Source organism: Micropterus salmoides, unplaced genomic scaffold, assembly GCF_014851395.1.
Source record: "Micropterus salmoides isolate LMB-PRFRI ecotype aquatic unplaced genomic scaffold, ASM1485139v1 Ms_hic_scaffold_3, whole genome shotgun sequence".
In the NCBI taxonomy this organism is placed as follows: domain Eukaryota; kingdom Metazoa; phylum Chordata; class Actinopteri; order Centrarchiformes; family Centrarchidae; genus Micropterus; species Micropterus salmoides.
Genome location: NW_024042261.1, coordinates 29,530,211 through 29,555,885, shown reverse-complemented (window position 1 = coordinate 29,555,885; position 25,675 = coordinate 29,530,211). Strand labels below are relative to the sequence as shown.

At 38.4% G+C, this 25,675-nt stretch overlaps 2 protein-coding genes across 2 annotated transcripts; one reads left to right on the top strand and one right to left on the bottom strand.

The window, feature by feature from the left end:
• Nucleotides 1-2,690: 2,690 nt before the first annotated feature.
• ca4b (carbonic anhydrase IV b) lies at nucleotides 2,691-8,923 on the bottom strand. The gene is made up of 9 exons (XM_038693207.1): nucleotides 8,041-8,923; nucleotides 7,761-7,805; nucleotides 7,477-7,641; nucleotides 6,314-6,459; nucleotides 6,110-6,202; nucleotides 5,144-5,210; nucleotides 4,719-4,882; nucleotides 3,108-3,286; nucleotides 2,691-2,933 (listed from the first exon to the last, which is right to left on the bottom strand). Exons 1-9 carry the CDS (start codon nucleotides 8,099-8,101, stop codon nucleotides 2,921-2,923), a joined length of 933 nt encoding a protein of 310 aa, XP_038549135.1. The 5' UTR covers nucleotides 8,102-8,923; the 3' UTR covers nucleotides 2,691-2,920.
• Nucleotides 8,924-14,032: 5,109 nt separating this feature from the next.
• Nucleotides 14,033-19,298, top strand: LOC119882883 (dehydrogenase/reductase SDR family member 11-like). Its single transcript, XM_038693208.1, has 7 exons — nucleotides 14,033-14,316; nucleotides 15,511-15,720; nucleotides 16,608-16,702; nucleotides 18,474-18,603; nucleotides 18,727-18,819; nucleotides 18,925-18,990; nucleotides 19,121-19,298. Exons 1-7 carry the CDS (start codon nucleotides 14,185-14,187, stop codon nucleotides 19,160-19,162), a joined length of 768 nt encoding a protein of 255 aa, XP_038549136.1. The 5' UTR covers nucleotides 14,033-14,184; the 3' UTR covers nucleotides 19,163-19,298.
• Nucleotides 19,299-25,675: the final 6,377 nt, after the last annotated feature.

Below are 25,675 nucleotides of genomic sequence, written 5' to 3'. Positions count from 1 at the left end.
GGAGATGTTTTAATTCATTGTATGTATGACCTATCATCTGGAGCAGGTGATTATAGGTCCAACTACTTCATATAGTTTTGTTTAGTCTATTATAACAGTATTTTTTATTTTTTATGTACAATCTTAGTAAAATAACTGTAGCCATCAGATAAATATAGTACAGTGGAAAAATGTTTAATAAAAGTACACACACACACCCATGCAAATTCAAAGCCTACACCCACAAACTTCTGGCAGACTCCGTCGCTGCCAAGTGTGAGCTCATCCCTTTTAAGGACATAGACTATGAGGCGACATCGCTTTACAAAAGAAGTCAGACACTAAAGAAGATACATATTGATCCTAGCGATATTTAGCATAATATGGATGTGTACCAGTTATCTCAGGACAAAATACTCTTAACTCAAATTTCAGTAACTGTTGTGTGAGAATAGGCCTATGCTTTGACTGAAATAACAACATAATGATGAAAGATCAAATTAAATGAAAGGTTTTTAGCAGACTTTTACACTGAGTGAGCTCATTTTGGAGATGTTGGAACTGTTAAATGTTAGTTTGCAAAGAACTATTGCGCTCTTCAGCACTATCCTCAAATATGTCATATACACACAGCAAGTGCAAGTCCGAAATCTTCTGTGTAGATGACAGGAAGAGATTCATATCTCGTTTTTATTTCTGAGAACTCATTCACGCTTGCATGTTTGTGACAATGCGTAGGTGGTGGTTGGTGGTGCAAGGCTCTTCCCTGTCCCAGCAGCAAATGTGCAATATGCTTGCAACAACAGAAACTTCGCAAATAGAAAAGAGACGGGCTTGTGTCCTCTGTTGTCACGACAACCCAAACCTCAGAGTCACACCAAGCAAAATAAGAGGAAGTGGGGGATGGGTGGCGCACACAAACCGAGAAAAGATGTCCTTGAGAAAAAAAAGACTAGCAGACAGTAATGTGTTGTGTAGTAGACAAAACACTGGTTGCAAATGCAGCAACTAACAAAAAGTTGAATCTGCTGCAAGGAATCAGATACTGCAAGCCAAACCCCCCCACACACACACACACACACACACACACACACAAAGGTTGTAATTGTTTGTAATACTGAGTCCACATGTGTCCCAAGAAAACAAAGAATGTAACTCTGCAGCAGGCAAACATGACTGTGCATCCTGCAGATTATCTCAACACTGTTGCGCTAGAGGATGTGTTTGCCTCAGACATCTATTCCGGTGCAATTTGGGATTATATCCAAAGTGATCTCCTTGAGTACTTAGGGTGATATAGATAGCACCAGGGTGCCAAAAACAAGCGCAGCATCTAATGACACCAGTATTATGCTTAGGACAAATTGAATTATGCTTAACCTATGGTGATTGATCTCAGAGAGGGAAGTTAACTTGTGCTGTGTAATAGTGGCTGAGAATGTAACTTTTCATTAGAATGGGTATTGCAATTGTTAAGTCAATCATAACATGTCAGATGTCAGAGTATTAGACTGAACCATGTTTGAACAGGTCTAATTGTGGACAGCAGCTGGAAAAGGCATATATCAAAATAACACAACACACTAAAAGCCACGGTTCCTGTTTCTGTTCAGTCTAACTTAACTTTCTCATTACATCATGGCAGTGGGTTCATTAGCAAGTCACCAAATGAGGAATGAAACTTCCCCATGACTCCTAAAGATAAAAGGATATTCATGCACCTTTTAAAAATCCTGTATGTTATATAGTTTGCAAATGTGCTACCCAGAGTTGAATCCAAGCAGAATCCCAACAGCCATTCAGATTTGCTCTGTGCTGCCACACAGTGGATGTTAGTGGAGATAACAATCTGGAGTGATGTCATTTTAAAGGTGAATGTTCTTTATTTGGATCCCCTTTTGCTTTCACAAAGAGGTCACTAGTTTTCTTGGGATCTACATTTAACAATTTAAAATCACACTGATCAATAATAAAAGAAAAGGCGAAATGAGGCAAATATAAAGATCAGAGAAGAAGTGAAATATCTAAATATGAAAAGGTGGACAATAGAATTTTAGTTTATTAGAAAATGAAAATGCTATTAAAGGGACTCCAAGTCAAGCCAACTCAGAATAGTTACATTTTACTTAAATTAACCCAAATATGTGATGTAATCATGAGAAATTCTTAGCTTTCAACTAATCATAGATTCCATTTGTTTTAAGCCTTAAGCTTATCCTTGATTACTACTTTTCCTGTACTGCAGTCACAACAAACCAAGAAACAAAGCACCCCATGATATCAAGTGCCTTGCAAATTGGGGGCACCCGATGTGTCTGAAGTTCATCTTCTTAATGGTTTGAACGGTTTTAATTTTGATCAGAGAGACCCAAAAAAGCCATCAAAATAAGGATTTCTGGAACATTTTAACCCAAATGCACTGGATGAATGCAAATAAGCTACCCATTACTAAAGAACTTTTTTTTTTTTTTTTTTTAAATGAAGTTAGCAGAACTTCCTTTAGTGGATACAAGACACACATTACCAATAATTGTTATTTATGCTGAAGAATACAAATTTTTTCCTGTGCAATTGGAGCCAATGGAAGGAGCTCTGACACCTGTGTCAAGTACATTACAGTAAACCAAGTAGTACAAAAGACAAAAACAGCATGTACAAATTTATAGTCTCACAAACCCCCTGCCCCTGGTGAAATAAAATAGTTTTACAAAGCAGGAATAAAACATACTTTATTAATTGCACAATATTTTTCAAACAGATGAGACAATACAGTATGCACTGTGGGAAAGTTCAGAGTTCTTATATCTGCAGGACAGGAAGGAAACACTTCAGTATCGCACAAGAGTGTAATAGCAACTATTAGCACCCTAGTCTGTAAATTACTCTGGGTCATCATACATGGCAACTTTCATCTTCAGTGCAGTTTGTAGAAAATTCCAAGCTATGGAGGGGAGCTGTAAAATATACATGAGGTTTTCTTTGAATCTGCACAGAAACTTGCAAACAGTGCATACAGTAGATTACTTTTAAATATCAAGTACATTATATTTCATGTATTTAACAATCAATGGACATAGACAGCAATAATTCTTCATTAAAAAGGTTTAGTAAATAAACAGAGCTTTCACCCTGTAGTGTGCAGGGACAAGGCACTGGATACCAGCACTGACATGAGTAACCCACTGCTAAGCACAGCAACATGGCCTCCTGAGTAATACACCTGCCGTCCATTCAAGGGCTGCACTGGCCTGTAGCTTTTGACCATCTGCGTCCCACTTGCAAACTGAAGTTGGGAGAATGCGGCGAGCTATAACAAAGATGAGATCCCAACAGACAGGTGAAAAAGATTTAGCAGGATGATAAAATGGAAAAGCTGATAAATACACAAGGTAGATGCAGTGGTAAAAGGGTGGGCTGCTCATATTGCATATGAGCTTTCCTATTCAATATCTTTATATTAACAATAGACCATATTACTACATTTACAACCCCGCAGAGCAGAGGTTTTCAAAGTGGGAGGTGGGTCTCAACTTTCAATGGAGGCTCAGTGAATAGAAATGAATAAATATCACATTAATTACCTTAGTAATCAAAAGCACATCACATAAGTCATGCATTCGGGGGGAAAAAAATAAAAAATAAATAATCCCACACACGGAATTTTAGAAACCTGTCTGGGATATAGTCAGTTTCTGTCACGTTAAATGTGAAATCTGAATCTGCATCGTAAAGTATAGCTGTCTGATACTTTTGTTAGCAGAGGAAAATAATAAAGTACTACTGCTGCCTCTGTTATACTTAAGTGTAGATACTTAAGTAAATGGAATTCCTTTCCTCCTCTGGGTAGATGATACAGTACAACAGTGTAGGTTTCGTTTCAGCATTGAAGGGGACACATTTAGTGCTCCACACATTTTGTACCAATTTATGTTGGAAACCTATTTATGTAAAGGTGGAAAAATTTAGGTGACAATTTAAGATAACAGAATATAATGCTCTTAGGTCTATTCTGTATTGCTTTCAGATATGTATTGTCCTGTAGATCAACATTTCTCATTAAATACCATCCCTGCCAAGTCAACACACATGCAGGCATGATTTGTCTTGTGTGCCTTTTATTTAAGGAAGTAATCTCTTTAAATGTGGCACCCATTTACGTCAATGATACATGAATTCATTTTGAATTATTTATAAAGCCCAGAACTTTAATAGCTTTTGTATTTAATCAAGTTTTCTGCTCATGTTCAAAACTTTGTGCACATTCAAAATCTATCCCACATCTGTGTTCTGACATATTGAGAATAAAGTTGTGATATAAGGAGAATAAAGTCATAATACTTTTTTTTTTTTTTTTTTTAAATCTACCTGCCCTATACTCTGCTGTGTATTAGCCGGCATTATTGCACTGCTGATACGGAAGTATCCACTTCAGACCATCTGACAGACACCGAACCCTGTTTGGGAATGAACTAGAAGTGTGCTGCTCTTAATCAAAGCAGGCAGAAATCCCACCACAATTCCACACAAATGTTAACTTCACCTCAAATAAAGTACAGCTAACAGCCTTTTCAGTGTAGGAAACACATTGAGTAGACAGATAGACAACAGTGGTTATATTTAAATGTTTTGATCAAGGTTATTGCTAGGGACAATTCAGTAGTGCTGGAAATTGGTAGGGGTATGTCCTATTACCATCCCTTCTAAATTCTACCTCCTTGCAGTATTATGACAATAGTTACCTGTTTCCTGCTGAGAGGAATGGTGTTCTCAAACAGGCTCCAAACAACAACTTCAGCACAGCTAGGTGTAGTGAGAGAGCCATCATAGCGAAAGTACTTGGTCATATTCTTCTGAGGAGGAATTAACATTTCCAGAGAGACACCCTTCAATGTTGTGCTGTTTGCTGGTTTTAAAAATATTAAAAAGACAATAAAGTTAGCAAGAAATATATCATTAAACAATAAAATTGTAATATAAAATATTGTGATGCTGCTCTAATCGATATACTTCATGGTGGTGTAAGAAAAGGTCTTTCATGACATTGTGTTATCGCATTACTAGCATATCTTAACACTGGAACAATCAACACATTTAGGACCTTACACAGTGTGGCTGGAAGATAATGAAGCACACTTATCTTATTTTGCAAGCAGATATGACTTACTGGGTTGTATGGTATATTTTAGAGCATTAATAAAGGGATCAAATTTCTTATTTGCAGACTCTGACTCCTGAAATGAAAGAATAAAATGTTCAAGTTACTTAGCAAGCTGAAATCACATTTTTGTCAAAGTTGGGACAACAGACATTAGATTTTTTGATTCAAATAGATGAGGGTGCTTAAATTTAAAAGGGCATTCAATCACTTCCTGGAAAATGACGATGCACAGAAGGCTCTAGATGGTGGATTGAAGCATTGGTTTCCTGATGACAGAGGCAGTTCTCTGAAACGCACTGGAACCATAAAGTTAACGGAGGGATTTATATTTCCAATTCTGAACCTTTTGTACCTTTTACGCAATAGAAGAGAATAGAGTTTTAAACTCTAACCTTGTTAAAAGGTTTATTGCTCTCTGTTACTTTTGATCTACAAAGCTGCGGACAATGCCATTTCCAAAAAAAAAAAAATTTAATCTCAGTTATCACCACATTAAAACTGCCCTTTGTATAGTTACTCGTTAACTAATTGCACATTCTGGTGAATACTTAGTTTTACCAAATTTGTTTAACTAGTTGGATGTACCCTAATGCGCAATTCTTGGCCATTTATTTGTTTATGTTTTTAAATATTAGCTAAATGGAGATCACTGTAGTATGTGTTTACTTTAAAATGTGCAAAATTCTGATGCCAGTTGATCAGATCTCATTGAAAATCCCTGATTGCGTGAATACTTTGGGATCAAACCCAGAATTTGAGACATCTTTGCAATTATTTAACCGTGACTACATTTTCATAAGATGAATGCTAGTCCAGAACAACAAATTGCCAGTTGTCCAGATTCCGTGCATACTGTTAATTTTTGACCTTTCATATTACCCCATACCCATTTTCATCTTACTAATATTTTAGCTTCAACTTTAAGCTGATCTCCACTTTTTTTAAAATTGCCAAATGAACAAATAAAATCACCTGAAAGAAAAATCCAAGAACAGCCACGCCTGTGCGGTCTCTTACAGCCTGGGACAAAGAGACATATTCTTCTTTTATGTGGACAATATGCATCTGTGGATGGCATAAAATAATTCATTATATAATTTATCTGAATAGTGTGCACAAATGGCTACATCACATGTAGTCCAGATTCTGACACACCTCCATCTCCATATTTCTTACCTCCATTGGAAATTGTTCTCCATCAACAGTGTGTTCAGACCCTGGCCCTGCATCTTGGCCCCAATGCAGGTGAAGTTGGTATGCCTTGTATGGTACAGCCAGATTTCCTCCCATGAGCCTCATACTGGAGGGCAAATCCAGTTGAACTAGAAAAACAGTCAAGTCATAATTTAAGAATTCTGGCAAACACCATCACCAGATGATGTTTGCCTGAATGACTGAAAAAAGGATTTGGGAATTTTTATGCAGTGGACATTTTAAAACATTAATGTTCTGCAGCCTCTTCATGTTTAAGTATCTCAGCTTTTGCGCATTTAATATTTTGGGAGTGGTTTTTTTTGTGTGTTTTTTTTATTAAACCTGAGGACATGAGGGCTGCAGATTTTTTTTCTTTGCAAATAGCCATTTTGCCACATCTTACACCATGTGATCATTATTTCAGTGGATTACAACTGGAGGCAAGTGCCTTATCAGAATATTACAGCCAGTTCAGTCGACACTAAAACTCTAAAGTTAAATGGATAATTAGGTAGAACTAAAAAAAATTAACCTACTAGAAATAGGCTAATGCATTCTTTCAAATGAAAAAAAAATAATTCCCTCCCGGCATAGTTAGATTGTCATTCAGTGGTTGACACTCAGCTGTGTTATATTGCAGTTTTGTAGTTAAAGTTATTTAATATTCAGTGTTTTATTTTGAACATACAGTTGAATGGACCCCAGTCAGAAATGACAATGGGGATCCTAATTAAGTAAAAGTTTTCCAATAAAGAGATGTTGCACAAATGTTTGTGCATGTTGTACATCATAGTTCTTGGAAAGCAAGAAAATCGGAATCAGCCAAAAATTGGAATTGGCAGGTTAGACCTTTAACAAAACTCTGTAAATCAGAATCAGCCAGGAAAATTGCAATCACCGCATCTTTACTGAAGAGTTGTGTTGGTGCCGTAAAACATTACTCCATTGTTGTCAAACATTTCCTGGCTGGGATTTCAATGGCAGGGAGTGTGGGACAGTGACAGATGCCATTCAAGTCAGTGTACCATCAAAATTATTTTAAAACTGTTATTTTAAGATAAAATTACTACATAATTTTGACTTAAGTCTTTCAGAAGCACATTGTCTTTTTACAAAATAAATCTGCAATAATCACAAACACATACCACTTTGACCATTGTTTATGAGGTGACCATTAAAAGTGTCTTGATAGCCAATGAATTGAAAAGGAGTGAGACGTTCATCTGGTAGCACTCTCCCTGTAACAATGTTAACTGGAGACTGAGCTCTGCCGCTGCACTGTTTTGAAACCACTCCCCATAGGTCTGGACCTGTGAAGACAAGAGGATAGGACAAAAAAAAAACCCCAAAAAACAAAACAAAACTGCACTACTACATATTTTTATTTTTGTTGAAACTGTTAATGTCAGTGACTTGTCTTGATGTTTACCTTTGCAGGTTTCATTGCATGTAACTTGGGACTGATAGCACCAATCTACAAGAACAGGTTTTAAATAAGTAATTTAACAGAAAATAAATAACAACAAGAAGAAATACAAGCCCACGGGTGAGAAACAATTCCCAAATAGTTTGGGAATTAGTTAAATAACATTCAATGTGATGCAACTTATTGACAAACAAAACACCACAAATGCAAAAAAAAATGCCTGTGTAGATTTTTCAAGTGTGTCTAATTTGACAGAATTTTAATCAATAAGTTTCTTTCTTACCTGCCCCTGAGACAACCTTCACGGAAGACGCAAACAAAAATAACACAGCTGCAAGCAGCATTGTAAATTGTAAGTCTAGTCCCAATCTGCCTGCACTGAACTTTTCAGGAGATGATGCCACAAACAGAATTCAAACACCCAGTTATAAGACAGGTAGACCCATCAATCAATCAATCAATCCCTCCCACGCCGCATGCATTGGTTTTATGAGTCTTAATTCTGTTACCACTGACACATAGCCAACACTTATACCTGAAGACTGATATATTCAAAAGGTAATGAGCGGACTCTTGACCAGGCGTGCTGTGGTAAGCGTGTAAAGAGAAGATTAGCATGGCCCCCTCTTTTATAAACGTGTTGTCTCATTGCTGGACCCCGGAGCGTGTTCCTGCTCAGTGCATGCTCTATCTTAATACAGTAAATTTTGTGAAGATTCTTTAGTACAACTGCAAGTTATCCGCTATTAATTTAAACTTAATTAGTTCTGCTTCACCACCCACAGCTTTATGACTCGTTTAACGACTCTTGCTAAATCCTACAGGTGTTTACACGGTCGCTTTAGCTTTGGAGCTAGCGATGGCTTCTCGCTTTCCCTCTCTCTCTTGTTCGGTGTGCCACATTTTTAGCTATAATTCCTCTGACTCCTTTTACTCAAACTACTTAAATGTGCAGGTGTACATGGATTTTTTTAATGCAAAACGCTGTCCCGTCTTCTTGCGCATAGAGCAGCTGCGCCCATGCCCATTGGATCGGGTTGCCAGGTTGCAGTGACCGGTTGGTTTCCTAGACAATCTGGCAATTTTGGTCACTAACGTTCAAAACCTGGATTAATGTATGGCACTTATAATAAAGTTTGAGGGCTGTACAAATCATGGGAGTTTCCCAGGAGAGCCAACAAAACGGGAGGACGCCGAAGGATTGTAAGTATGGAAGAAACCCGGGAAAATGGGAGTGTCAGCAGGGATGCATGCATTTCGCTTTTTAAATTGTAAGTAAAAGAGGGGGCGTGGCCTAACGTTTGCAGGCAGAGTTTAAAGCCAGATCACTTTTTTTAGATGGCTTCAACAAGATTAAAGTTTTGGAACATTTCTGTCCAGTTGGCCTCACACAAAAAGTACCAGTAAAGGAGTGCAATCGGTCTGACAGCGGCAAAGCAGCGCACAGTGCAGCAGGTAAGAGGCATTAGAGACTAGCCTAGGCTAACGTTACCTGTTGTTTGCTGGTATGCATGACTGACGTCACAGAAGGACTTTGCTAACGTTAATAGCTACAATAATCAGGCACTGGCAAGTAACGTTAGGGTCCAACATGCTCTGAGAAAAACAAAATCTTGGTTCTGCCAGGGGAGCTGGTTAAGAAGACCAGTGACCTCATTTATAAAACAGTGCGGTAGAACCCATACTAAAGGTGTAGGCGCAGGTAACCTTCCCTTTATAAATCATACTCCGTCTGGAAATGTGCGCACGTGGATCAGCTTCATATCCAGCCCTCTACATGCCCACATTCAGCCATAAATGGTCATGCAAAGCACCTCATCGATATTGACGTGAATGAGTCTGCTTACCGTGATTCTCAGAATCAGCTTTATTTGCCAGGTATGTGGCCCTACATATGAGGAATTTCACTCGGGATTGTACATTGCTCAGGATGTGCTTATTCATACAATAATACAATCAGACACAGGCTACAGTATAGAGAACTATACAGATTGACAAATAGTACAATGAGCAGAGTACAAAGGATGCAGGAATAAATTATTATTATAATTATTATGTACATGTCAGAGGTGGATGTTATACAGGTACACATACATACATACACAGTTATACATTGCGATGGAGCATAGTGCAAAGGATGCTGGAATAAATAAGTTATAATGTGCAAGTGTTATGTACTTGAGATAGGTGGATTTGGAATACAGTATATACAGTATGACAATATAACAATATGAACCGTATGAACAGCACTGAAATAGAGAATGATGAATAAATAATAAGTGGTAGCCAGTAAACAGGTGGCTGATTAGAGACAAGAGTTACTCGCTGTTTAGAATGGTGATGGGGGGCAGAGTGGGGTCCTATCCATGATCATCTCCACAGTTTTGAGCGTGTTAAGCTCCAGGTTGTTCTGGCCGCACCAGAGAGCCAGCTGATCAACCTCCCATCTGTAGGCTGATGAGGCCGATGACCGTTGTATTGTCAGCAAACTTCAGGAGTTTGACATAAGGGTCTCCTGAGATGCAGTGTTTGTGTAGAGGGAGAAGAGCAGTGGGGAGAGCACACACCCCTGAGGGGAGCCAGTGCTAATAGTCCGGGTGATGGATGTGATGTTCCCCAGCCTCACCTGCTGACTCCTGTCAGTCAGGAAGTTTGAGATCCACTGACAGGTGGAGGCTGGCACAGTGATCTGGGTGAGTTTGGTGCTGAGGATGTCCAGGATGATGGTGTTGAACGCCGAGCTGTTCACAAACAGGATCCTTGCATATCTCCCTGGATAGTCGAGGTATTGCAGGATGTAATGCAGTCCCAAGTTGACAGCATCATCCACTGACCTGTTAGCCCTGTAGGCAAACTGTAGGGGGTCCAGCAAAGGGGCCTGTAATGTCTTTCAGGTGTGCCAACATCAATCTTTCAAAGGACTTCATGACTACAGATTTCAGGGCGACAGTCCTGTAATCATTTAATCCAGAGATGGAGGGTTTATTGGGGACCAGGATGATTGTGGAGCGTTTAAAGCAGGAGGGAACTTCACACAGCTCCAGTGATCTGTTGAAGATCTGTGTGAAGATGGGGCCAGGTGGTCTGCACAGATTTTCAGGCAGGATGGTGACACACTGTGTGGGCCAGATGGTGTCTGGTGTCTGGCAGCACCAACAACAGAAAATCGAGGCGCTTATGAGCACGTATTTTGTTGATGCAGCGTGTTCGAAAACAAAATAAAATGCAGCGATTTTAGAAAGGTAAACACATATTGTTGATCATAATAAACCTATTAAACATACACTTGTCGGCAAATTCCCACTACTAACAGCCAGCTGCCAGAAACTCCATAGTAGGCTAGTATTTGTTCTGGGATGGTACAGTTCTGTTGGATTACGGCTGTCTAATGCTGGACTCTGCATACAGATCCAAGAGTGCACGGCTCTAGGGAATCTAAATCGATGTATTGGCCAATAATCATCATGGGTCAAATTACAACTAACCTTCTAATTACATCTGAAAAAGACTTGCCTCTGTACTGGTCTTGTTAGATCTTAGTGCTGCATTTGATACCATTGACCATCACATCCCAATATAGAGAACATTTAATTGGCATAAAGGAACCGCACTAAGCTGGTTTAAGTTCTATTAATCAGATCGCTCTCAGTTTGTACATGTTAACAATGAGTCCTCACTGCACGCCAAAGTTGGTCACGGACCGTCTGACCTATTCTATTCACCTAATACCTCCTTTAGGCAATATTATTAAGAAACACTCCATAAACTATCATTGTTATGCCGATGATACCCAATTATTATTGATCAACCAGATGAAACCGATGAAACTTCAAGCATGCCTTAAGGACATAAAAACCTGGATGACCTGCAATCAGAAACCTCGCGAGAGCGTAACTGAAAGCTGTCATCAAGAAGGCGAAGTGGAGACATCAGCAGAGATTGGAGAGAGACCTCAACACCAACATCACCACAGATTTGTGGCATGCGATCAAAAACATCACAGGCTACAAAAGCATGATGCCACCTTACCAGATGAGCTAAACACATTTTATGCTCCCATGAAATTCCTCATCAAAGAACTGGAAAGTCTACTCCTCCTCCAGAGGACAGGCTACTGTCGAGATCCACTGCAGATGTGAGAAGAGTCGTAGTAATGAGCAAATCAGCTGGGCCTGATAACATCCCTGGCCGTGTACTAAAACATGTACCATTCAGCTAGTTGATGTTATTACTGACATTTCAAACATATCACTGTCAGAGGAGAGGGTTCCCATCTACTTTTAAGACAGCCACCATCATCCCTGTACCTAAAAAGTCTGCAGCGTAGTATGAACGACTACCGCCCTGTGGCACTCACTCCCATTCTGAACTGGTTCGCCAGCACATAAAGAACAACATCCCAGTCAGTCTGGAGCCTCAGTAGTTTGCTTTCAGAACAAACAGATCCACAGAGGATGCCTTCTCCACTGCCCTCCACTCTGCCATCACACATTGAGGAAAAACAACCCCTACATCAGAATGATTTTAAACTCCGCATTCAACACCATCCTCCCCCATTAAACTGATTGGCAAACTTAGCACTCTGGGCTTTAGTATTGCCCTCTGCATCTGTGTATTGGACTTCCTCCAAACAGACCTCGGATACTTAGGATTGGCAGCTAGTGCACAACACCGGAGCCAAAAATGTACCTAGAACAATTGCTGTGAAGGCAAAGGGTGGTCAAATCAAATATTTTCTTCTGTTTTTACTCACTTTGCATTTTGTTAATTGCTAAAAAAATAATCCATTAACATGACTATCGTTGAAAGCATTCTTTATTTACAGCATTTTTTCCACACCTGCCTAAAACTGCACATTACTATAAAACGTTTGCTCTAGCTCTAGTAAGTAGCATAAAAGGAACGACACACTTGATGTCATTATACAACCCTGTGTTGTAAAATGACAAATGTACCTTGTACCTTGTAATTTTCTGGGGTTAAACTCAAGACAAAAAGTTATTGCACCTCCGTAACACATTATCTAAAGATATCGTAAAGCCCCCGACATACTTGCTTTTTAACAATGTGTAGGTGTAGACCGGCAGCTGCGACGCAAACGGCATTGTTCACATACTTGTCTGCGTTCTTTGCGTGAACCTGGAGGATTAAATGTGAATCCACTAGGGGGCAGATCAGGGCCAAATCCTCCCTCGATGACACCGGATTATCTTCTTTGACAACCTGCGAATTTGCACAACGTAAACAAACAAAACATAGCGAAACCTCGAGGAGGTTATGATTTTAATGGGACATCCTAACGATCTTGGTAATTGAGGACTAGCTCCAGGAGTTTTATTGTAAACATCCAGCCATAAATTTCCTTTTTTTTAAGTCTGTGTGGAACAGGAGTTTGCTGCTGACCTGCCTATCAGATCGACATACTGCCCCCACGTTCATGTGCTGAATTGCATCTTGCAGACACGTAGCGTTCATTTCTGGAGACATGCACAACCTACGCTCCAAAGGAACGCAGGATACACGTGGTGTGGCATCTTGCATATGTGAACGCGTAGTTACATAATTATAATTAAGTATGTCCAAGGCTTTACTCTAGATTCCATTGTCCTGGCTTCCAGCACCACCATAAAGAATCACAAAGTTATCTTTGTTTGAGATATGTCCTTAAACCCCACATAAAACAAACTTCAAGGCCTGCTATTTTATATTGCAAAAATCAGGAACATCCTATCTCAAAATGATGCAAGATACTAGTCTATGTGTTTGTGACCTCTAGGCAGGATTATTGCAATTCCTTATTATCAAGTTCCCCAAATAAGTATCTTTTTAGACTTTCCACTTGATTCAGAATGCTGCTGCAAATGTACTGTCAAGAACTAGGAAAAGCGATCATATTTCTCCCATATTGGCTTCACTGCATTGGTTCCCTGTAAAATCTAGCATATAATTTAAAATCCTTCTCCTCTGACCCACAAAACCCTTAATGGCCAGGCACCATCATAATAACAGTTTTTAAAAGGTGATTATATGTTAATGTTGTATTCACAACTTGGTTCCGCTGGCCTCAAAAAATCTGTTATGCAGGTTTAAGAGAAAAAGACAGTGCTTGTTTTATTATGGACACTGAATAGTATTTTAGTGTATGGTGAACTCAATGTTTGGTTCCATCATTGCAACAATCTGTTTAACACAGAACTGAGTGGTTTAGCCCTCGATCACTCAAGCTTGTTCGAAATTCTCCAGTTCGCTGTCGTGAATGCAGCACAGTGACGTTTTCGACGTAAGCAGAGTTGACGGCGCTGTGAATCACTTTCACCGTGCTGCGTTCACGAGTAGCTGACTGTAGGAACTAGGGCTCGATTCCAGTATCGCTCTCATTGTTGTGAGGGTTTATAATTTCCATAAGGTTACAGGTGTACCGGTTGTGATGGACCGCTGGAAGGGCAGAGTGGCTCTGGTGACCGGAGCCTCGGTCGGGATTGGGGCGGCCATAGCTAAGGAGCTAGTCCGGTCCGGTATGAAAGTGATGGGTTGTGCCAGGAACGTCGAAAAAATACAGGTCTGCTCAGAATTAAAACTTAATGTCTGCACTTTAAGGAGGATTTAATGAGTAAGAGTTAGCCTAAGGCAAGAAGTACAAACCATTGTGACACTATAACGTTAGTAACTTATAGCAGAAGCTAGCCTTTACTGAGCTGACGTTAGCTAACATTTCAAACGTGCTGAGGTGAAAGTGTAACTGTTAAAGTTAACTGTTTTGGCAGGTCGTAGATAAATGGAAAGTCACTTTGTTTTAGATATCTTTCTTACATTAACAAAGCATATATCTTGCATTAAAAGCATATAAAACCTTTTTAGGCTGCAAAAAACACACCGTAGGTTATTTATTGATCTCTGAAGTTGCTGTGTTAAACCAATAATAAATCAGTTGTGTAAGCCTTATGTAAACCAGGTGCAACTGATTTTTTTTTTTGTTGCAGGGATTCTCCTGATCACTGGCCAAGTCACACGGCACAAAACACAAGAAATTGTCTCCTTCTGTTTCCTGAAAAACAAACTGTAAACTCTTTTCTGTCTCAAACCTTGCTGTTATTGGCTCAAAATGATTGTATGTTGGTTTTTTTAGTAAGAAACCTTAATAAGATCATCCATCAATCAATATAGGCAAGTAATAAAAGCTTTCCTGCTGTGTTTTTTTTTGTGGAGGCGGTCACCTTGCCTGAAACAAAGAGCACCTCCACTAACATTGCAAAAGTTAAAACACTTTTATGAAATAAAACATTAACTCTTAAAAGGAAAAAAATAATGTTCTGCCCACACAGAAATTTCCATGAAACTGAATCAGCGTGGCTATTGTTTAAGCTGTCTTCTTCTGAGTCAATCAAGAGATGTACCAGGAAAAACCCAGAGTTAACTCAAGTTCTCCTGAAGTTGCTTCAGGAGATTTGTCTTAAAATGTTCATTTTGAAAAAGTGTGTATCCCAAAGTAGGCTCCCTCACCTCACCAAATGTAAATACTAAATACTGTATTCACAGGCTTTTCTGGGAGTTGCATTAGATGTTGTGCAAGATTTTTCTACTGTAAAAGTATTTTTGTCGATGTCAAAATAAAACCTCTGAATGGCAGGTCGGGTGGATTGTGTGAACAACTGAGAAAAGATCTCTTCTATATTCCCTTCTATAACGTATTGAAAATGAGACCCGCTTCAGAAAGTTGATGATAATGCTGACATCTTTTCTGTTTTGATTTCAGAAACTGGCAGCTGAGTGTCAAAGTGCAGGTTACAGTGGTGTTTTGGTGCCTTTCAAGTGTGACCTGAGTAACGAGGAGGAGATTCTGTCCATGTTCTCTGCCATCAAAGCGCAGCACAGAGGTGTGGATGTGTGCATCAACAACGCTGGCCTGGCTCATCCTGAGTCACTGTTAAATGGCAAAACCAGTGGCTGGAAAAACATGCTGGATGTAAGAGCGTAGTGTTTTTATTTTAGACATTAAATATAATTAAATATATCTTTTAAACTGCAATACTTTGGTTGCAAGTTTGGCAGTGGTCTTGTTAAACATTATCAGTAACATAAGATTTATGATGGCTGAATTCCATTTAGTTTCTTTAGTTTCAGGGTCCTGGTACAACCTGTTGTCATACCAGAGTAACACATATGGACGCTTTGTCAAGACCCCTTGGCGTCGTTTTTAATGCCCTGGGTTTCCTTTAGCGTAGTTTTTGTACTATAGGGCTCCACGGTCAAGTTAGCAAGAAGAATTATGTAACATCTGGTTATACTTTCAAAATAAAACTACTGGTTAATGTTGTGAAACGTGCAGTTTGGTTAGTTTAAGGCAACAAAACTACTTCGGGAGTTTTAGGAAAAGATCATGGTTTGGGTTTAAATTACTATGTTACTTATGTGACTTAAATTACGTAACTTGCATAACATCACTAAAAGGAATCAGTTTTGACTGTTTGTTTCACAAAGGAAACAGACACCGGGCTCCTGGGTGAAAGGTGTGAATTTTGTTTCAAAGATAATCATATTTATGTATAGGGAAATATAGTATCAGAAAATATTAAAATTTCAGAAACATTAATAAAAGATCAGAGAAATAATAGAAAAATAGTTCCAAATAATTCTTAAATATCAGACTTAAAAAAAAATCAGGAAAAATCTTGAAAATATTAAAAAAATATATTAAATGATTAGCATATTATTAACAATGATTAGTAAAATATCAGAGAGATTCTGTTAACACTGTTGCCAGTTTTCCACCATCAAACTAACTGCCGTTATCTGGAAATCATTAATGTCAGTGTTTCTCAACTTTTGAATTTTCTGCTCGGTGTCTTGCAGGTGAACGTTCTTGCATTATCTATATGCACACGTGAAGCTTATCAGTCAATGAAAGAAAGAAATGTTGATGACGGGCACATCATAAACATTAACAGGTACAGTATTATTTACTGGCGACGTACAATGATGGACAGTTCTGTTGATGTAATATTTCAGGGGCTGGTCTACAAATATAATCACCGCTCAAATGTCAACTATGTTGGTCCATTGGTCCATCCTCACCAGCTGGGGATTTGATCAAATTGTGATTACAACATGTGGGAAGCAAAATAATACATCACATTTATTGAGCTAACTAGGGCTGCAACTAACCATTGTTGCAGCCCTAGACCTAATAGTGTTTTGTGGGACACAAATTTTGCATCACATAGTCAAATTTGTCTTTCAAAGAACAACTGACAATCAAAAATGTTTGGACTGAGATCATATCAGTACACATTGATAAATACTGGTGCTGACCTGTGGCCTGTACTACGAAGGGAGTTCAACCTATTCAGAGTTAACTTGGGGTTATCAGGCAAACTCAAGGTTGACAAACTCTGACCGCCTACACTGGAGTAAAACGGTACTACGACGGTGAATAAGATGTTGGTTAGTTGAGTCGGTGTTAACTTAATTGGAGTTGGTGCATATTTGCGTAAAAGGGGTGTGTTCATCCCTGCAGGCAGAGCTTTTTCTCCAGAAGAATGCACGTTGATTGTGTCAGGAGATGACGAATGTGAAGACAAGTTAACGGCTAAATCGAATATCGTGGCGGCCGACAAAGCCAGGGAGGCTTGTTTGCATCGCATTGAGTAAATTTGTAATTATCTTCAAAGTGTTCTTGTTGTAGTTTAAATCTGTATTATGTGTTATGGGCTCTTCTTTTATGTGTAATATGATTTAAGGTGTAAAGGTACAACTGCACAGAAGGTCCATTCTAATAGGGGAAAAAGGAGCCAGCGGAGAGGGGTAATAATCCGAGACAAAAGTTATTTTCCAAGATTAATCTACAAGTAAACAACTTGAATATTCTCTGACATTATAGTCACACATTTATGAGAGAAACTTAACTTTGCAAGGCTGCAACATCACTCACACACACGTCTGCCGTGTATTAGGCATGCAGTGGAAAGTTTTATATTAGACTTTGCAATCGGATTTAGCGGTGAGGAAATGCTCGTGAGTTTAGCCCACAATAACTATCATACACCTTAGACTTTTCTGTGGATTGGGTGTATTCAGAAGAAAACACCAGAGTGCTTTTTTGTGACTTTAATTTCGGGGAATTTCCGATTTTTGTTCTTGTAAATTTGACACTTTCATCTAGAGTTTAGATTTTTTTTTTCTCAGTTTATTAACTCTCATCCTGGCTCCATATTTTTTGGACACTTAAAATATTCAATCTAAATATGTGAACACTTTGTTTTAACACTTTAGGAGAATTCAGTTATAGCCTACACATGGGCTACATCTAAGAAACTGTCCCGTTAATTAATTAAAGATCTCCTCTCTAAAATCACAGAGGATGCAGGGCTCGCTGTATGAACGTAAATAACTTAATTTCAGCTGCAACCACGGTATTTTATCAACCGATGTGTAATAATAGCCTACTTCTCATCATTAACACTGAGTACAGATGTGGTGTCTAGTCCACGTATACAGGGTAACCTCGAGTTAACCATGAACAAAACCTGCTCGGAGCAGTTTAGAGATGCAGCATAAATTACCATGGCAACAGACCTCGGGTAACACCTATCCACCGTTTTGTAGTACGGGTTAATCGGGAAGTTACTCCTGAAGTTACCTGGATAAGCCAGTTACCTCGTATCGTGGTACAGGCCACTGGTTAACTGTTCTACAATCCTGCATCTTCTTCTGTTGCAGCATGAGCGGACATCGTGTCGTTCACAAGGCTGACGTACATTTCTACAGCGCCAGCAAGTACGCTGTGACGGCCCTGACAGAGGGCCTAAGACAGGAGCTGCGTGAGGCAAACTCCCACATCAGAGCCACAGTAAAACTTTGTCACTGCTGGACCTAGTCTACCACAACCCTTAACCACGAGGACCATTAACACTGTTATTAGTTATACGACAAATGCACAGTATTTCATTAAGTGTATCCCTTCTTTTTGCAGAGCATTTCTCCTGGTGTAGTGGAGACAGAATTTGCTCCACGTCTCTACAGAGACGATGCTGATAAAGCATCTGCTTCATACACTCAATTTAAAGTAAAAATAGTATTCCTACATTCCTATAATGCTGATTTCAATACTAGAATAAAAAAGTATCTGAACCAGAAATTCAAATAATTTCACTTTTCACTTCTCCTGCAGCCTTTGGATGCAATAGATGTTGCAAATTCAGTGACATACGTCCTGAGTGCTCCTCCCCATGTGCAGGTATGTTGTTACTTTTGTCATGTACATGTTTAGTGACTTATCACACTTGTTTTCAAACTTTGCTCTTTGACTGTTGACAGATCAGTGGTTTAACCATATTGACATAACGTTCACATATATTTTCTTCCAGATTGGAGACATTCAAATGCGACCTGTGGAGCAGGTGTCTTAGTATTGCACCACCTGACGTGTCTTTGCACCTTCTTCATCGGATTGATTTACTACATGTGTGAAATAAATTACATTATCTGATCATTGTATTGTAATTTTGCACTTTCAGAATTAAAATGTCTGATTTGAAGATGAAATTTGTTGCACTTAAACTTTATGATACAGAAGGAAATTTGATTTTATATCTATATTTTATATATATATTTTCTGTGTCAGTCTAATTTCTTATAGTTAAATAAAATAAATTCTTCTGCAAAGAAAATCTGTAAAATACCGCCAAAATATGAATAAGGCATCAGAAAAAGTATTAAAATAAAAAACTGAAGAAGAAAATCAGTCATACCTGGAAAAATATTTAATGTAAAATATCTGGAAACACAATTACTAAAATGTTTGGACAATTTTAATATCTGAAAATAATGAAATATCCAACAACATTTGTAAAATAACTGAAAAATACTACCAAAATTTAAGGCCAAAAAATCTGAAAAGAATTTGTAAAGTATTTGTAAATTCTTTTTTATGTCTGAAAAAATATCAGGAAAATTCAGACATTTCTCGTGTTCAGAATGAAGCTGTTAAAATTAAATATTTTAGTTGAATAAAGTTTTTATGCACAAACGGCAGCTCTGTCATGCTCGTGTAACAGCTCTATAAATGTTTATCAGATCCATTTATATGGATAGTGATAAGATAAAACACTGTGGTAACAACCAACCTGATGCCTTTAGTATTCCATCCAGTAGTAAAGGCATCTAGTTGGGTGTTACCACAGTGTTTTTTATCTTTTATCTTTTTTATTAACTTTTTGCAGAAATACTGGAGCTTGTCTGGATGAAAAACAAGTCTACAAGACTTTGTCCAATTTGACCGACGGCCTTTTTTACAGTTCTTTTTACAGCATGGGAAAATTGTCACAAAAAAGTCCATAACAGGAAACGTAACCTACTAAACATCATAATTAAGAAGGCTTCACAAATAATGCAATAAATCAAATGACTGAATATAAAATAATAGTTATACAGTTCAAACTTGCTTCAGTGCAGAATAAGGATGTTGATAAATATGTTTGGGTGGTCATAAATAAATACATAAATACACCTTGATGTGAGGCTGAATATAGTCTGAGATTTTAATAATGTGTCCACTGATGTCGATGGTAAAGGACATTTGAGATAAAGATACAGGTGGTTTTCAGCTGACTGACTGTTTTCGTTCATTTCAAAAATTGTCATCTTTTTTAGTGTAACAGATGTCAGTGAGAGACATCCACACATTCCTCACAGAGCTTTGCAGGAGATATTGGACATCGTGACTTTAGATGATGTGGCCAGCAAAGATGTGGAGGACGAGGGGAGATGCTGAAACACGTCCTGTCCTGGGACACGCACAAGTAGACAGCGGCCACACAAACTCACTTTTGTGAGGTGAGGAACAGACACCGGTTTTAACTATCATTAGCAATATTTTAACAAAGATGTAGTACTTGAGTATTTTCTTCTTATAACACTTTCTACCTCTACTCCACTATATTTTAGAGGAAAATCATGTACGTTTTACTCCACTACAAGTATTTGATAGCTTTAGTTACTTTAAAATTTAAGATTTGTGCACACAAAACATTTCAAAATATGCAAATACAGATGAAACAATGAATGTTTTTAATTTTCAAGTTTGAACTATTGGTTGACAAAACAAGCACTGTGAAGGAGGACTTCATGTACTTAAAAGAATTAAGTACATTTTCCAGATATTACTCACATAGTTTTACGTAAGTAGCCTAACATTTTCAATCCAGGACTTTTACTTGTAACAGATTTTTTACAATATGATATTAGTACTTTTACTTTAAGTAAAGGAACTGAATACTTAATCCACCCCTGAAAGTAACGAGAAAAAGTCAAATCATGAAGAGGCTGTCCTTTTAATGTCCACTAGATGTCACTGAAAAAGCTCATTGATAAATCCTAGTATGAGACGTGCATTCGGCTGTTTCAGAATCTTTATTTATTTGCAAATGAATGAAAGCAAGAGCACACTTAACTCACACATCATATCACACATTTTAACTGTGATACAACTCACCTTTAGTGTGATTTAACAAAATCTCATTTATTTGCGTCATTGCCTGTATGTGGTGTGTCTGAAATTACAGCACTGGCTCCTACGCAGAGGCTCTGGATGGTCCATTAGTTCCAAGTGTGAGGAGCCAGTGGAAAAAGCCACCTTGTAAACGTTGGATTGACACAAAGACCTGGAACTGGATAAAGGAGCTGGAGGGGAACAGAGAGGATGAGAAAATAGCCTGAAGATACTCCTGAAGTCATTTGTTAGGAGTGAGGATATGATACAATTATGGGAGACAGGAGGCAGATGTTGATATCTTAAAGCTACTAGTTATTTAATCACTATCTAATTAATCAAACACAGATTTCCAGGGCTAAAATCTCTGCCTTTACAGAACGACAAAATGATAAATGATGAGGTAAATCTTTTGCTGTACCTGTTAGTCCATCTGACTTTTCTGAAACCACCTGGGCTGGTTTAACCTAAATGATAAAAATCCAGATAACAGCTAGAGAGTATATATTGAGTTATTTAAATCACGTGCTATCACGGAGGGTGCTCATAGTTTTTGGTGCCAAGCAAAATGTGGAAGATTCACATAGAGAAGCTTGTTGGGTTTCAGACTTCAGACAAACAAACAACTGACAGTTTCATAAAGAGACTCTATTAAAAAAACATCCTCTGGTCATTCTCTTTTGCCTGATATGAAGAACACACACTGGTAATATCCGTCTTCCGTATTCCAGGCACAGTTACCAAATGTTACCACACTTAGGAGGAGGCAAAGAAGCAAAAGAGAAAAGTATCAGATGATGAGAGGAGAGGATGCAAGAAATTGTTTAAAGAGAATCAGGATGTTTTTTTGTGTTTTGTTTAGGTTATTTGCCACGCTAGTTGCGTAAATATCTCAGGACGATGGATTGCCATGAAATTTGATTCAGATTTTCATGTCCCCCTCAGGATGAATTGTAATAACTGTGGTGATCCTCTGACTTTTCATCTAGTCCCACCATCAGTTCATACCAATTACATCAGCCCCAGCTGTACTTGTGTTTTGTGCTAAATAGCAAATGTTAACATGCTAACACAAAAAAGTAAGATGCTAAACATGTTACCTTAAAAAACATCAGCATGTTAACAATATTGTGTTAACATGCTGAAAACACTGTTAGCATTTAGCTCAAGGCACCTGTCTGCTAGCATGGCTGTTGTTTCTCATCGCATTTCATGTTATCTCATCAAGTATTTTCAAAAATGCAATGGCTGTGACAGACAGGGAGTAATATATTGACAATATGGGTTATTTGCAACAGCATGAAAACAATACTTTTTATGTGGTTTGAAAAATTTGATCTACTTATTGGTGGTGGTGAGTGCAAAGACTGTAGAGTTCATTAACATAACATTAACATACTGTTCCCTTAAACTCACCAGCTGCTGTTTAACAGAACATGGAGGAGGTCCTGCTGAAAGAGAAACCCTTCATGTGTTTCTTCCTTTGGAGAGCTGCTCAGTTTCCAGTCCAGAGAAAAGTCAGCTGGGGACTGCCAACCACCACCCACCGTCTTTCTGATGTTAATGAACATCCGTTTATACGGAGCCTACTTTTCTACACAAATGTTGGCAAAGCACTTGGCTCAGTGTTTTTGGCCAAACACACTGTGACAGCTCCTCGCACCCAAACAGAAAATGTGTGTCAAAGAAACGTAGGTAGTCTTTGCCATCATCACTTGCTGCCAGAAATAAAACATGATTACTGAGCTTGTATAGAAGCAGAAAAGGGCATGTTGCTGTATTGTATTGGACATGTTTTGTCAACGCAGCACATCAATAGACACAATGTAATATTTTACACTTTAAGCTAATATTATATGCTGACTAGTGTACCATACCTGATCCAGTCAATGTAAAACAACAGGGATTATTGTTTCCCGCAGTTTTATTGAAAATCATCACAGAAATGTTGAACTGTTTTGCATCAATAAAAGAAAATTAGATTAAGAAAAAAATCAATTTTCAAATACCCTGCAAACCTCTGGAGTGGCAAATATTGCTTGACAGGTTTGGATTTTTAACCATCATGTGACGTATTCAGATAAGGAGATGAGATTTTTCCCAAAGTCAAAAGAGAGGTTTAGTTATTTTAAGGATAAATACTGTCATGGAAATTTATATTGCTGGTGAGGAATTAAGCAAATAATTGAGTTACAACAAACCGTTGTCTTTGAAGAATTTATTAATAAAAGAGAATAAACAGAGAAGTACTATAAGACATATAAAGCTGGTCCAGAGACCTGCTGCCTAGGGCAGCTTCAGGCGTGTGGCCCAGAGAAAAGGAATGCATCATCATTTACACAGTCTAGGGTTCTATGTTTTGGGGAACAGAGATCCACTCCCAGCCTTGAATGAACATTCAAGGAGAAGAGAGGAACAGCAAGAAAGGAAAACACTAAATAATCTCACAGCTCTGACATAAACTGTACATGTGTGAACAGACTAATATGAGTATAATAAATAAAAAGTTAACCACGAGAGAAACAATATATATATTTATACACACAACTTTAAACAATAGTAATAGTAATAAGGGAAACGAACATGTATAAAAGATTAAATGTCAGAGGAAACAAGTTTCTGCCATTACAATTATCAGGAAACTGTTTTGGATTTTATTTATGCTTACTTGTCCTGATTTGTTCTTAATCATTTTGACTAAAATCTTTATTCGAATGCTTTTTACTTGGTATGCCTTTAAAAAAAAAAAAAAAAAAGAACCACATACTTATTTGAATTACTAGAATGACACTGTTCCACACAACCTACATAGTCAAATTGGAGTACCAGGATTGTCTGTATTTGGTGTCTTGCCTCTCATTCAGATGATTCCTCTCGCTCATCTATCAGTGTGACACCAATTCAACCACTAGGTTAGTTTCTCTCAATCAATAAATTCTCTCCTGTGTTGTTGAATACATGGATTATTGGATTCTTCGCCTAATAGGATGCCACAGACCATGATGTCCTCTCATTATTGCATAGATTGTATGTCCTTTTGTGTGTTTTTTTGTTTTTTTTCCTGCCCCCCAACACAACCTCTGGTATGTTTCAGTAATGGGCTGGGGTCAAACCCCTAACACAACCCCTGCCCAATGGGCTTCCAGCCAATCCACTGGGGAGGAGGCATCAGCTGCAGGTTCAGATAATGTTTAGCTTCAAAACCCCACTGCTGCAGGCCCTGCTGCTTACTTCATAGCTTCCAGAAAGTATGTACTGCACATAAATAACTGCTGTTATTGTCATTTTAAAGCAAGATTCCCTTCTGCAGAGTGTTGAAGAATTATTGTGAGCGAGGTTGAGGTGAGCTGAAGAAGTTTTCGAGATGAAGTTTTAACATAGCATGGTTTAATGGGACTTGGCCGAGGACAAGCACATTCTCACTCCCTGCTCCTCACATATTGATGCTTGGTCAAGACCACTCGCTTTTTGTTATTCAACGTTTAGTCCTCTGCGGTCAAGTGAGCAAAGGATAGCAACAATAAATATGCAACATCCGGCAAAAATAGAAACGATAAATATGCAGCGTATTGTTAGACTTTCAAAATAAAACGGTTGTCGATAAAATGCTGATTTAGGCACCAACAGTGGTTAGAGTTAGGAAAAGATCATGGGTTAAAACTACGTAACGTAAATAAAAACATTTAATGAAGTCGAATTTTGTTTCATGCGGGAAACAACCAACGGTCTCCTGGTTGGAAGTCTGGTTTCTGGCCCCCATCCACCTCCTTACTCTGTCTTTTCTGCTTTTTTTATACAGTCTATGATTTTCTGTTAAATATGAAATACCCCTCAGAGACTGCGTTGAAGTATGACGCTATGGGGATCCCCAGTGAGTTAAAAACTGATGCTGACGGGTCTTGTCACCATATACAGTCTATGGTCTTAACCATTCGTCCATATGTGACGAGATGGGAGTTCCTGTCTGGGGATATTTATCCTTCCTAGATTGACAGAGATTCACTGACTAAATAAGGTTATTGTTCACCCCTTCGTGTGCGAAGAGTCTTTTGGTTATTGGTTCATTTCAAGATATGTTGTGTGTCCTTCAAGCAACATTAGCAACACTTTCTACTTTGTGATAGTCTGTCTGTCTGCAATGAAACAAAACACAGATTATCTAGATCATTGGTTACATAACAAATGTATAAACATGCATCATTATCAAGTCAGCTGCGTCAGTCAACAAGCAGGGAGAGAGAAGGCACAGCATCTGACCTAGAGATTTGGAGAGTCCCTGGCTGTCAACTTTGGCTTACTTTATCTAGCAATTGACCCTATCATTACCGAGGGAAATGTGTCATAGTACCTAAATGATTCCAGTGAGGACAATATCAAAATCCGCTCCTTCCTTTAACTCCATGATCTGGAGGAAGTTATTCACACATTCATT

Excerpts from the sequence above, each read along its gene's own strand:
- ca4b (XM_038693207.1), bottom strand. The coding sequence starts at position 8,101 with ATGCTGCTTGCAGCTGTGTTATTTTTGTTTGCGTCTTCCGTGAAGGTT. Across the intron at positions 6,460-7,476 it reads CATAAACAATGGTCAAAGTG|TTCAACTGGATTTGCCCTCC; the intron begins GTATGTGTTTGT and ends CTGTTTTTCTAG. Across the intron at positions 3,287-4,718 it reads TTCCTCTCAGCAGGAAACAG|CTCGCCGCATTCTCCCAACT; the intron begins GTAACTATTGTC and ends TCTTTGTTATAG.
- LOC119882883 (XM_038693208.1), top strand. The coding sequence starts at position 14,185 with ATGGACCGCTGGAAGGGCAGAGTGGCTCTGGTGACCGGAGCCTCGGTC. Across the intron at positions 15,721-16,607 it reads GCTGGAAAAACATGCTGGAT|GTGAACGTTCTTGCATTATC; the intron begins GTAAGAGCGTAG and ends GGTGTCTTGCAG. Across the intron at positions 16,703-18,473 it reads CACATCATAAACATTAACAG|CATGAGCGGACATCGTGTCG; the intron begins GTACAGTATTAT and ends CTTCTGTTGCAG.